Source organism: Dipodomys ordii, unplaced genomic scaffold (assembly GCF_000151885.1).
Source record: "Dipodomys ordii isolate 6190 unplaced genomic scaffold, Dord_2.0 Scaffold1, whole genome shotgun sequence".
In the NCBI taxonomy this organism is placed as follows: Eukaryota; Metazoa; Chordata; class Mammalia; order Rodentia; family Heteromyidae; genus Dipodomys; species Dipodomys ordii.
Window position 1 is genome coordinate 2,131,199 of NW_012267217.1, and position 14,778 is coordinate 2,145,976.

The 14,778-nt window shown below is 37.5% G+C and overlaps 1 protein-coding gene across 1 annotated transcript in view; it reads left to right on the plus strand.

Annotated features, from left to right (window-relative positions):
• Rnf219 (ring finger protein 219) overlaps nt 1-14,778 on the plus strand; it is a 162,029-nt gene that overhangs the window by 42,273 nt on the left and 104,978 nt on the right. The window contains exon 4 of the mRNA XM_013008864.1: nt 4,279-4,393. Coding sequence (XP_012864318.1) covers nt 4,279-4,393 — 115 coding nt within the window. The remainder of the gene's footprint in view (nt 1-4,278; nt 4,394-14,778) is intronic.

Here is a 14,778-nt window from a genome sequence, read left to right on the forward strand (position 1 = left end):
CCCCAAATTATACCAACATCAAATACAGTGAAAACAGGGGTTATACCGTGGGGGAGGGACATACAAAGCAACAAAAAAAATTACATGGTACCTTATAAATATGTTAGAAACAATAGCAAGAAAGAAAAAACCACTTGTGTCCCTATCTTGGGGTTCATTTTGCTTAACATCATCTTATCTGGCCTTTCCTGCTTGTCCCATAGTAATCAAAACAGCTTGGTACTGGCACAAGAACAGACCTTAGACCAATGGAATAGAATTAAAAACTCAGAAATGAACCCACAGACCTATAGCCACCTAATCTTCGATAAGGGAGCTTAAAAAAAAATAGCATGGAAGAAAGACAGCCTCTCCAGTAAATGGTGCTGACAAAATTGGTAATCACCTGTAGAAAACTAAAGCTAGATCCTTATATCTCACCCTGCACCAGAATCAACTCCAAATGGACCTTGGAGTCAACGCAAACACCCTGAAAACATTACAGGATGGAATAGGAGAAACCCTAGGTCTCCTTGGCACAGGATGAAATTTTCTTAATAGAGACCCAGAAACACACAAATCAAAGAAAGGCTGGACAAATGGGATTGCATGAAGCTTCAGAGCTTCTGTATGGCAAAAGACATAGCTAGCAAGATCAACAGAAAGCCCATGGATTGGGAGAAGATCTCAGCCAAACTTTCTAAAGGGAACTGGATGACTCCATTGCCTTACCTGTTCAGTATTTGTACATAATATCTGCTCATTAACTAACATTTAGTTCTATCTCGGGTTAAATGGAAGCTCCTTCTATGAGCCAATCGTTGCATAGAAGGGAGGAACAATAATGAAGTTAGAATCTTCCAGCCATGGTTTTAAATATATATTTGATTCCTGGCTAAAAATGAATGAATGAATATTTAAAAACTAGAGACAAGTCTTCCAACAAGGACAGATGACAAAAACAAAACAAAACAAAAACACAGTTTGTACCAGCCTCTCTTGGTCTGTAAGTCTAAAACATGCAAACTAATCTCCTCACCTCTAAGACTCTTTATTCCCTGAAAGAAAGCAGCAAGCAATTGTTCTGAGTGGGAAGGCTTCATTACTTCCCTTGCATGCGCAGCAACGTGTATGCCTTTGTGCCTTTACCTAATCTCTTATCTCTTTACACTCTGGCTTGCTTCACCTTGAGAACTGTATGGAAGATCAGGGAGGGTGAGGATCATCCCCATTTCCTCTAGTAGCTAGCAAACAATGAATATTGCTTTTCTTTAAGTCTAGGAACAATTGTAAGATTGATAGTTCTCAAACCACTGAAAAGGAAGATATGATGACTGTTAAACCACGCCATCAACTGTCCCACGGTGTCTAATATATACTAGTTTGCTGTCAGAAAGGATGAATTTTTCAAAAAGAAATGAACTCTTTATCTGACTTATGTAATCATAACCCCTTTGTACATCACCATTACATAGCAATAAATAATTTAAAAGAAAAAAAGAGTAAAGGATGGAATGTAGCTGTCAACAGAGGTAGAATACTTTAAATTGTCCAAGTTCTAGCACTTTGGAGTACACTTTTTTTTATCACATTCCAGTGTTTTCTCTATTTTGATAAAGGGAAAGATTATTTATATTAATTTTATAAGCAAATGTGATCAATTTCTTCCACCCAGAGTACTTTATTAATCAGTATTTCATTAACATTAACAAAAACTAAGCTCTAAGTATCTAAACTGGATATTATGGAAAAGAGGAGCATTGTGGGGTATAATCTTGTCTGGTGATACATCTCAGGCTATCAGAACACTGTCTACTTTGGCTTTTAATTTTCATAACTGTTGAGGCTTTGGAGAGAAGAATTAATGACAGAAGACTATCTTCACCTTAAATGGTGTCTATAATAAGAGGAGCTTTATTGTTTAGTTTCCTTATATCTAAGATAATAATCTAAGAGGTACAGCAGGTCCTTCCATCCTTGTATTCTTCTTACAGACCATTGTACCATGTGGTAGCTAATAGACCTATAAAAACACCCAACTAATTAGACTCTAATTCCTTTGAGAAATGGATAACATAAAACTAGAAGGTGCAACGGAGGAAACTTAGAGATGAAGTGGAAAGAAAAAACACAAAGGAGTCATTGAGGTGAACAGAGAATCATCGAGAAATTGTCCAAGTTGTTAGATAAAGCTAAGAAATGTTTAAACCTTAGGGCTGATAGAATGAAAGTAGGAAAGAATGGGAAGGAAAGCAATGGTCAGTGTCTATTCATTCTGAGGTGGGCATGGACCAGAGAGGCACAGACTACGCACCAACAAATTCCATTGTAGTCAAAGGAGGATACATCATCACTTTAAGTGATAATTTGTTATTTATAGTTATTTTTTATTTTACAGGGTGAGAAATTTTCTCATTAAATGTATAAATTAATGTGATGGATTTCTCCTACATAGAATCTTTAATTTCACCAATCCTTCCTCCACAGGGGAAAAGTTTTCCCTACCTGAATTTAACATTATAGGGGGAAAATGGAGCAATATGGGGTATAATCTTGTCTTGATGATGGACAGCAAGTGATGGACAGTGAGGGTTATTAATATAGTACCTAGGAGAGAAGACAGCTCAGCTGCGCCCTCTCTGGGCAATTTTGGCATAGCAACCACCAGATTTCACAGTCAATCCTTGCTGCCTCTTATTGAGATACTATCACTTTCAAACTAAATTACTGAGTTTCTGCCTTCATTATCTACTGCCAAGTGAGTAAGATCCTGATTCTTCTGGATGGTTGTGAGAGCTAGCATTTGTGACCAAAAAACAAAAAATAGTTCAAATCCTTTTGGGAAAAAGGCATAACATGAGGAAATATCCCAGTTCATCGACAATGTTTGTTAAGTGAGGATCTTCATGCCCAACGAGTTGCTAGTGAGACAAAATGAATAAGACAATTCCAGTTCTCAGGACACAGTTTAGTAGAAGCTCAGATAGATAATCATCATCAGAAGAGACAATTTAATAACTGCTGCAATAGAAGGAAAAATGAAGTAGAACTCATTTTGCCTTTAGGAACCAGAGAAAGTTTAATTAGCTCATGCCTGGACACTTCAGAGGCTTCGAAAGAAACAGGACATGTAGTTGGGTGATGAATAGGAATTAGACCTTTTATAGCTAGAAATAAAAGAAGTTACTTTGAAGAAGTGAAAGTTTCTACAATCTACCTGAAATCAAAACCACTGAGTTCTGACTTACCAAAGAAAAATAAGCATAACAATACAAATTAAAACTACATCTATCCAAATTACTCAAAAAATAGTGATAACAACCAATACTGGCTATGACAGAGCCAACACAGATCTCTCCTGAGTTACTGATTATAATATGAATATTATCTATGTATATAATATGAAATAGTACAGCCACTCTGAGGAACAGCTTAGCAGTTTCTAAAAAAATTAAACATGTAATTTCAACATGCTATAAGCCAGAGAATTGCACTGTCTCAAACATTTCTGATAAATGAAAACTTTGTAAACAAATGCTCATAAGCAGCCTTACTTATAATAAATAACCACAAGTGACATTATTCCATATCCTTCTAAGAACAAACAGTTAAACTATGATATGGGAAATGCTACTCAGCAGTAAAAAGGAGTCCTGTACACCATTGGTAAATACAGCAACTTAGGTAACTGCAGAAAATCATGATGAATGAAAATATTCCAGTCTCAAAGACTATATATATATTGTGTGATTCTGTTTATGTAATATTTTTAAATGACTAGACCTTAAAACCTGGGGGAAAGATCAGAGATTGCAAAAAATTAGTGATTAGGAGTGGTGGTGATGAAATGTGTACATTTTTGTAGTAGATAATACCTAATAGTGGGTAATATGCAAACATGCATAAATGATCAAAATTGATAGAAATAAGCACACATATATACAAAGATAAAGTTGGGAAAATCCAAATAAAATCAGTAGATTGTGTCCTTGTTGGGACCTGGGTTGTGATACTCTACAGTAAAGTTGTAAGTAGAAGTGTGGCTCAAGTGACACCAGCCTTGAGCTTTAAAACCTAAGTGACACTATTGTACACAGCCATGAGTTCAAGCCCCAGTGCCAGCATACAATATAAAAAAAAGTTTTGAAATTGACTGAAGTGTACTATTTTTGCCACATACAACTCACCAATTACTACAATTTCACCTAAGAAACTACTATGAATCTGTATTATGAAATATTTGAAGTTTGTTTTTTTTTAACAATTTGGTAACGTTTTTCATTCTTTTTATTCTGTAAGGATTTCTGAGTGCATACTGATTTGGGTGGAGTTTGAAGGTGTGTCCAAAGGTTGGTATGCTGAAAGAACCATGCTGGGAGGTGGTGGCACCTTTAAGAAGTGGGGACAGAAGGAGGTAATTGGATCAGTGAGGCCCTTCCCTCAAGAGGGATTAATGCTAATATTATTGAGTGAAGGGCAAATTTTTCTAAAGCAAGGTTATCTCGTGCCTTTGGCCCCTTCTGCAAGTGGCCATTACCCATCTTCTTCTCCACTGTGGGCCCCTCCCTATAGGGCCAGACCTACAGGGACTTCCTGATCTTGAACAAACTATGAATGACAACCCAGGAGACCACTCACCCTATTGCCTCTAAAACTTAGAGAGAAAAAAGATTTCTTTTGTTTTGTTTGGTAAAGTACCTATCCTCCAGCATTTTGGTGTAGCAGCAGAAAATGGACTAAGACAGTGCATAATTGCAATTGCAGCTAGATATTTCCAATAAACAATTTCCTATGCTGTGTGTAGTTCCTCCAGTTGGGGTCAATCCTTCATTTAGCTGATCTGTTATAATAGTGGTACATTATTTGCAATCTATTCACATGCTTAGAAGACTTTAATACACATTTCTGACACCTCCAGGCTACAAAATTTGTCCTTGTCCCTAGTTTTTCTGGCAGCCAAGTATGACCATGGGAACAAGTAAATTCAAAGCAATAAATCATAGGCAATACTATCTTGCCCAAACTCATCAGTTCCTCCATATTGTATTTTCTAATCAGATATAAGAATCCAGTAGATGACCCTACAGCCCAAGCAAACAGTGTGAGCACTCAAATCTATAAATGATAACGCAGAAGCCCACTCACTATTGAGAAGTAAACTTATGTTATGGTACACCATTGAATTTATTTGTGTTCAGTGGTACGTATGCTTATCTCTACACTGGAGATGTCAGACACCATAATGGACACCTATTCTCCTCCTCAGATGTGGTAGGAAAGCCTAGAATCTCATTCTCAAGTTTCAAGTATCCCTAGAAGACTGGAGAAGAGACTGGCGAAGTCAGATGAGACAAAGATCTAACGTAGTTTCTTTTGTCCACACGTTTTTTTATGACAAGGAGATTTCATTTTCCTGTCTCGATCTGCATTCCACACATTCAGATCAGAACTCCCCCGCTCCTGGTCTCTCTCTTTTTCCCTTCCCCTTCCCTAACCAATCCTCATGAGATGCTTTTCTCAGTTACTTCATTGCCTACTCTTAAGCACATTTATACTTTCTTTTAATTTGTAAGTTAAAAACACATTTAGCTTACTATAACCTCACTTATCTGAGTATAATTTAATACTAAATTTAATAAGTTTCATTAAATAAATATTTCTCTAAAAAAATTACAGCAAAAAATCTGGCTAGAGCTTATATTTAGACACCCTCATTATTTTTTTAGAAAAATACCACCAGACACTTACTACTGTACTATGAAATTGTATAAATAATTAAAATCAAACCTCAAACATCAAAACAAATGACCTAAATACTTTTCATGATACATTATCCTCTTACTTCGTGGGTGGATTTGCTTACTAGATAATTTGCAAAGCAGAAATTATTCTTCAAAAATGTGTCACTGGGTCACATGAGTACATTTTTGACTGTGGAATTCTGGGAAACTGTTTGCATAAGAAATTGACATGTCTTCTCTAAGTCTTACCTAAGTGTTCACAAGGATCAAATTCTTAGATCCCAAGAGAAAAATATACTGACCTTGTTTAATTTACACTTTAATAAAAATGCCTTCTTAAAAAAAATAGTTTGTCAGCCGGGCGCCAGTGCTCATGTCTGTAATCCTAGCTACTTAAGAGGCTGAGATCTGAGGATCACAGTTCAAAGCCAGCCCAGGCAGGAAAGTCCACAAGACTCTTATCTCCAATAAACCACTCAGAAAACCAGAAGTGGCGCTGTGACTCAAGTGGTAGAGTGCTCACCTTGAGCTGAAGAGCTGAGGGACTGTGCCCAAACCTAGAGTTCAAGCCCCAGGACTGACACACACACACAAAAGTTTGTCTACCACGTAGTATCACCTTATAGAAACATTTTTAGTGCTGGGCACTGTTGGCTCATACCTGTAACTCTAGCGAGGAGGCTGAGATCTGAGAATCCAAAGATTCAGCTCATAGCCAGCCTGGGCAGGAAAGTCCATGAGACTTTTATTTTTAATTAACTACCGAAATAGCTGGAAGTGGTAGAGCACTAGCATTGAGCAACATAGCTTAGGAACTGCACCAGACCCTGAGTTCAAGCCTCAGGACTGGCACGTACACTAAAAATTAGACATATTTATATTAGTTTTTTTGATTGATATGGATAGATATACTATAATAATATTGATAACTGGAAAAAATGTAAGAGCATATGGTTTAACACCTCTAATCACTCCCAAAGAAACCATCTCTACCAGGTAATGTGTCCAACAAGGCTCACTTTACATTCTGTCCTTGATGAGAATCTTGGCTTCTGATTGACCAATGATACTTTTCATAACTAGAAATAATTTCTATGTTCTTATAAGATCTTAGAGGCTAAACCATGAGTTTTGCTAAAAGCAAATTCTTTATTTGATTTTTATCCTTGAGACTTAAATTTGTATATATGAACTGAGTTGAGTGGCACTTGACTAGACTTTTTCCACTTGAATTCTCATATTTAACTTTTCAACTTCTCATACTGAAGTTTATTTCATCTTTGGTATAATGTGAGACTCAAAATTGCTGCTTTTCCACTTGACTATTTTTGTCGCTTCCCATTTATCTGTACAGAATCTTAATCACACATAATATTTTTTCAGAGAGTGGCTCTGTTTTCTAGTTATTTTCTGTATGGTGTTTAATTTATATCACTGCTAAAAATCAGTCAAGAACTAGCAAAGAACAGCCTCAAGATGACAGAGGGTTAATAGTCCACAAGCATAATTCTGTGTGTGTGTGTGTGTGTGTGTGTGTGTGTGTGAAAATACCGTACAGAGGGGTTACAATTACATGGGCAAGATAATGAGTACATTTCTTATCAAGCATTGTTGTCACCTCCTTTGTTTCCCCTTCCCATCCCTTCCCATCTTCCCCCCATCTCCCTCAACCCAATGCCCCCCACCCACCAAAGTTGTAAAGTTCGTTTTTCGACATAACGTCTTGTACATCTCATTGTTGCAATGGGTCCACCTATATCCCTATTTAAACAACTTGCTTTTTCCCTTCCTCTCCACAAATTATACCAACATCAAATGCATTGAAAACAGGGGTTATACCATGGGGGAGGGACATACAAAGCAACAAAGAAATCATCTTATAAATATGTCAGAAACAATCTCAAGGAAGAAAAAACATTTGAATCCTTATCTTGAAGTTCATTTCTTCTAACATCAACTTAATCTGACCTTTTCTGCTTGTCTCTAACATATACTAGTTATTACAAATAAGGGAAACCATGGGACCTATGTTTCTTTGGGCCTGGCTTACTTCACTTAATATAATTTTTTTCCAAGTCTTTCCATTTCCTAACAAATGGGGCAATGTCATTTTTTCTGATGAAGGCATAGAATTCCATCACAAGCATAATTCTTACTCAAGTTATAAGTTCACTGTGAGTCAGTAGGGGGCTCTATTCACTATAGTGATTTATAAGCCTAGGATGGCTCAAGACCCATATTACCTATGCTTCTAGGATCAGGGAAGCTTTATTGGAGTCTATACATGGATATCACTCCTACTCTGTAATATTTTTGTTCGATTTTACACATTAAAAAATACATATAAGACGGTGGTAAAAAATACTTTGAAAAATTATTTTTTGGGGGCTGGAAAGGTGGCTCAGTGGTAGAGTGCTTGCCTTGCATGCATGAGGCCCTGGGTTTGATTCCTCAGCACCACATAACCAGAAAAAAAAAAGCCGGAAGTGGCACTGTGGCTCAAGTGGTAGAGCACTAGCCTTGAGCTGAAGAGCTGAGGGACAGCACCCAGGCCCAGAGTTCAGGCCCCATGATGGGACCCAAAGAAAAAAAAAAAAGAAAAAGATAAATTATTTTTTTCTTGTGATGTTCTAAGGATTATCTATATGGGTTTCTGGGGTTTTACTCTGTTTTATGCATGATGTATATTTCTCACCCTGATAATCTCTTTCTCTTTCGTTTATGGGTTTGTTTGTTTTTTATTTTGTACTGATACTATGGCTTGAAATAAGGACTTCACACTCTCACTTGGCCTTTTTGTTCAGGGCTAATACTCTACCATTGAAGCCAACACTTCTCTGTCTGGCTTTTTGCTGCTTAATTGGACATGAGACTCATAGACTTTTCTGTCCCAGTTGGTTTCAAAACCAGGAACCTCAAATCTCACACTCCTGAGTAACTAGCCACCAGCTCCCAGTTCCAATTTCATTTATGTTCAAATCAATATAAAATTACATGACACATAATATATGCATGGAAGTAGTTATTAGAAGTTTCATTTCTAAATTTATACATCTGTGTTTGTTAGGCGTTCATCCCTTTTTAAACTACTGAGATTCATTTTCTCGTCACACTGGACTTTGTAATTCACTAGTTTCTACAATTTTCTTTTTCTCATTTTCATCTTTTTATGTGTGAGGTACTCTTTATGTTCAATTCAATACTTCATTTGTGCTTTTTTTTTATAACTATGTTTACTAGTATCCTTTCAGATACACCATACATTTAGATGTATAATATTCTCATATTTGAGTCTGAAGTAATCAATAACTGCCTTGCTGATTTCTATGTTAACCAGATTGTAGGCGAGCACTGTTTATCTTTTAATGGTTGAACCTTTCTATTTGGTTAAATTAATTTTGTCATGCTGGGATCGAACCAAGAAATTTCCACATACTAAGCATATTTGTTATCACTGAGCTTCCTGCCTAGCCCTCTATTTAAATTTTTCAAAGAAAAAAATATATTCTTCATTATATTATGGTAAAAGAAGTTGGCTTGTAAAATCTTACAAATCATAGTTTCTAAATTCTCTAAAATTTTACTAAGGACTCCTGTGCAAATGTATGTATATAGATAGGTAAGTATATATCTGTGGTAGAGGGGGAGGAGTTAATCCTTACCTAGTAACTAAATATGTTCTCAAAGTCTAGGAAAACTAGATGCTGGTATGTATAGACAGAAACTGCCTCTCTTTTGGCCAATGGAAAAGACAGTAGCTGATAATGTCTCCATTATCTTCCCTACTTTTTTTCCTCTAAGAGGTAAGTAAAGAGTCAGCCTGATCTTCATCCTTTTTACCAGCTGTGCTGGTCAGGTTCAAATGTGTAATCAACAAAATAGTTATTTAATCTCTTGCTTCCAAACCACCAATGGCAAATCAGTTCACATGGTGAACTTTGCCATACCATTAAGTATTCACTTAAATTGTCTGAAATACTCAAATATTCATAGTTTTTGATATTCTTTTGAATAAGAATACTTTTATTATTACCTTAATTTTAAAATATAGGCATTTGAACTCACTTTGCCTCACATTTTAGAGTCAATCAGTATTTTCTTCTTTAATTTTTCTTTCCTCGAGACATTTCCATCCCTTATGAGACATTTTAGAAGTTTCAAAGAGCCTATCTTTTCTTAAAGATGGTGAGCTGATTGTGGGCATTTTTATGGGAAATTAAGAAACCAGGGTTCATCAATATCTGACCACAGAACATAGGCAAGTTTTTAAAAAATGAAAGATAGAACAAATAGAGAGACACGTAGATTTTATTTACTTGCACTTCCAAATTTTCACAGCTAAGAGGAGTAATTACACAAATAAACAAAATATAGCCAGGGCTTAGCACATGATAAGAAACACTGTTTAGCCTCTGAATAATGTTTAACAGTGTCTTAGTAAAATTCAGGACGTGGGATGAAATGAGCCAGTTCATCTTTCAATATTAGAGGTGGTGACTTTTTGTACAAATTCAAATTCTTAATCGCTAAGGCTACTAAAGGATATCCAGCGGTAATAATTTTAGTTAAAGGTTATATTAAAACTTTAAAAGCAACTGCTAAAAAGCAACTACTTAAAAGTCTTCATTTTGAAGGTTAAAACTGTCATAATCTTTTTGTAAACTATTAATTTTGTGTAAGTTAAAAATCTTGCAAGAGACGCTGGGAAGGTGGCTCAGTGGTAGAGTGCTCGCCTTTCATGCATGAGGCCCTGGGTTCGATTCCTCAGCACCACATAAGCAAAAAACAAAAAGCGGGAAGTGGCACTGTGGCTCAAGTGGTAGAGCACTAGCCTTGAGCTGAAGAGCTGAGGGACAGTGCCCAGGCCCAGAGTTCAAGCCCCACAACCAGACCCAAAAAAATAATAATCTTGCTAGATTGAAACTACCTGAGATATATTTACCACATAAGTGTCTAACTAACCATTTATTAATATGCACATACTAAAGAAAATGAGAGTCTTAATCAAAATATGTAATCTTAATAGAAACTTAGTAGAGGAGTGGGAATCACACATTTTATGACTAAAGACAGAAATTTGCCTAGAAAAACCACAGGATAGCTGTAATTCTTTCAGCACTAGCCCCTAGGTAGACTGAAACTCTCACATCTAAAAATTTTAAAACATGCACACAATATTAACCTCTCAACATGCTTAGGATTATTCTCTTTTTGGCAATAGATAGTATACATTTTGGTTTTGTTTTGTTGTTTTGGAGATACTGGAGTTTCAACTCAGACTCTCACACTTGTTAGGCAAACACTCTCCTACTTAATCCATGCCCCCAGACATTTTTGCATTATTTATTCTTCAGATCAGGTCTTTTGTTTTTGCTTGGTTGCCCATGGACCTCTCTCCTCCTACTTCTATCTCTCAAGTACCTAGAATTGCACACATGTACCATCACATCCCGCCTGTTCTTTGAGATAGGGTCTTGCTAGCTATTTTTGCCTGGGTTGGCTTTGAGCTTCAGAGCTACCTCTACCTTCTAGAGATAGAGGATTTGTGCTCTCTTGAAGTTATGATTTCATCTCAAACCCCCAAAGCCTCTTTCAGCACCTGCCATATGCGAATCATGGTAACAGAGGCTGTGGACAAGACATTGTTTCTGCTTTTAGAGTCCCACTCTTCAACATTAGATGTAGTCCCCAACACCAAACACCAACAACTCTAAAGAAATCATTCCAGAGGAATGTTACAATAGAAATCCCTAACAAATTTCTATGACATTTCACAAAAGAACAAGAGAAATTCCATCTCACGAGACCTGATCGAAAAATCATGATTCACATTAGGGCAGGAAGGCCGGGAAAGATATTATTTGGCACAAAAACATGCACAATGCTGTTGATGACTAAGTACCTCTACCAGGAGGACCATCTAGCAAGACTGGGAGGAACTTGATGTAGCCAAAAAAAAAGGGGGGGTAGTCCAAGATTCTGGGCCACCATACTGTTCAGCCCATTGATCTTTTTTTCCTGGGAAACACGCAGTTAATGTTGACTTCGCTTCCTTCACCCAGTGAGTCTTAGAAGACCAAAGGCAAAGTTGGCTTCCAACAAATAGGGTCAGCCTGATAGAAAACTTTGCATATAGAGGAAGCTCTGAATCCACCTGGAGAAAGATTCCTACAATAGCCAGACCTGCCTCCCCTTTAAAGACAGGCAACCATTTTCTATATGGGATAAAATGCCATACAGATCAAATGCTTTACAGATCAAATGACTTCAAGCATGTGTGAGAGCTTTTCAGGCCATAAAATCGCACATAAATGTCAGGTGCTGATATTACCATAATAAGCCTCAGTGAACAGAAACACAGGAAGCATGGAAGTTAGGAGCTGCTTGCCCACCTCCACCCCACGCTCCGAGACCTCCACGTGCATTCAAAGGAGTTGGTGGCCTTTTACCCATTTGAAAATTTGAAACTTTTAAACAGAACTATTTCTTCCAAAAAAAAGAGAAATATTTCTTCAACGTAGGGACTTCATATACTAACTCCTTGCTTTTTCCTATAACATAATTTTTTAGCAGTGTTCTTTATATCAATTCTCTTGTATTAAAAACAAGTGTTGATTAAAAAGTGAAATTTGCTATTCTCAGCATAGGTTAAAAAAATCATACTCCTATTAAGAAATATAAGGCAGACTTATTATATACAATGAAAATAAAACAAAAAAGCCATAAACATCACAAAGAGCCGGGTGCTGGTGGCTCACGCCTGCAATCCTAGCTACTCTGGAGGCTGAGATCTGAGGATCATGGTTTGAAGCCAGCCCGGCAAAGAAGTTCCTTTTATTCCCAACTAATGACTCAAAATCCAGAAGTGGCACTGTGGCTCAAGTGGTAAGGCACTAGACTTGAGCACAAAGCAGCTCAAGGACAGAGCCCAAGCCCCAAGTTCAAGCCCTACAACTGGCAAAAAAAAAAAAAAAGTCTCACAGAGAAGGTTGCTTTGCAAAGACTCAGACTGTACAAGTACAATATGACAGAGATCAGATGACAGTAGTCACAGAGCCAACTCACAGCATGATGGGAATGAACAAAAATCCCTGTGATTTTAATTCAAAGTTTTGGGTGAATTATTACCTGAGGCAAATTGAATCTTTCCATGGAAGTCTTCTTCTCAAACCCTTATATGAATATAGATCACCTGGGAACTTTAAATCTGAGAATATGTTGGGAAATAAAGCAACCATGAGGGTCCAGTTTTATGAGATCCAGTCTGGTACCAATGAACCACAGGCAAGTATTCTTCCATTCAGCTACATCATGCCATTCGGACCTTATTTTGGCTTATAATCATGGTCTTTTTCACCATTTACTTTTTTAGCTATTATATTAATTTGGTAGAAAGCACTACACACTGGGTGGCTTAAGCTCTCATTTTTCTCACAATTATTTTCTCCTGATTCAGTTTTCCATGAGTGTGTGGAGGGACGGAGTGCCTGCTGAGCTCAGTCTCCTGGTTTGTAGATTGCAAGGTTACGCTTGGGTTCTTTCTTGTGTGTACCAGGGTCCTAATGTGCTCTCATATGGACCTCAATATACTAAACTAAGGCCCACTCCTCCCCCACAAAACTCCATTTAGCCTTAATTATCTCTTTAAAGCCCTTTCTTCAGAATATAGCCACTTACAGAAATACTGGGTTAATCTGAGCACCAGTGGCTTGGTTATTGAAATCCTAACTACTTAGGAGGCTGAGATCTCAGGATCATGTTCAAAGCCAGCTGGGCAGGAAAGTCCATGAAACTCATCTCCAGTTTGCCAAAAAAAAGCCAGAAGTGGAGCTGTGGTTCAAGTGGTAGAGCCCTATCCTTGAGCAAAAAAAAAAAAAAAAAAGACTAGGGGACTGCACTCATGAGTTTAAGTCTCAGTAGCTGCATTAAAAAAAAAAGTACTGGATTAGAAGTTGGAATACAAATCTCGAGATACCAATATATAGCCTGTACTAGCTATTATGGAATGCTTCAACAGCAAATTAGGAGAATTGCGCTGAAACTTTACATGACGAATTGTATTTTGTCAGCCAAGGATTTGTGTCCAGGCTGGTCAACTTGGGAGTATACACCTTTCATAAATAGAATGCACTGCTCATATGATACATTTTGAGTACATTGATTTGTTTATTTAAAGAATGCTTCATTATTGCCAGATAAGCAAAATCTACTTCTTCCAACACACACACACACACACACACACACACACTCACACACTCACACTCACTCACTGGAATTTCAATCTTTAACATAAAGAGAGCACAGCTCCTTGTTCATTTGGGGAGAGAGTGTGATTATCCAGAATGAACTCAGAATCGGTCCCTTCTTCTCTGTGGCATGAAAACAGATCCTCTGTTTCTAGGGTGATCCTCCTGCAGCATGTATCTTTCCAGTCCAATACTGCAGGTGCTGGAACACTCCTCCTAAATCTAAGTAAGCCATAGCACTGTTGTATCCAGAAAAGGAAACAAAAGGCCTCTCTTGCCCCTGCCTTTCTCTCAGGCTGACAATAAATAATAATCCACGGTATTGATGTAGCACCTTTCTCAAAGGAGCTCAGAGTGCTTTCCAGACATTACCTCACAGCATTCTCGTGATTCTAACCTGAGAAGTGGCTCCTGAAAGTATGGCCCTACTCAATCACCACAAGAAATCTAGAAACCAGTGGGTAATATATATTCCTTTAAGGATAAACATGGGGCTACTTAAATACCACTAAGGGGCTTTTTCTCCCTCCTTCCCAGAGTGCTTAGGTAATACAGGCAATAAGCATTTTTGACTGGACAATTACACGCTCTTTGGGCATTGTAGATGTCTGTGTGGAGATAAAAGATGGATGTACTCAGTACGCTTGATTCGTACCACCATGCACGTTAGAAAACTACCCACCAGCCCATTACATACTTCCTATTTGGCCTGTGAGGTATTTGAAAGAGCTCCTACAGTAGCAGCACACTCGCGAGGGCCCTTGGCAATGATGGAAATGGAAGACTATATTAGCCACAAAATCCTTCACTAC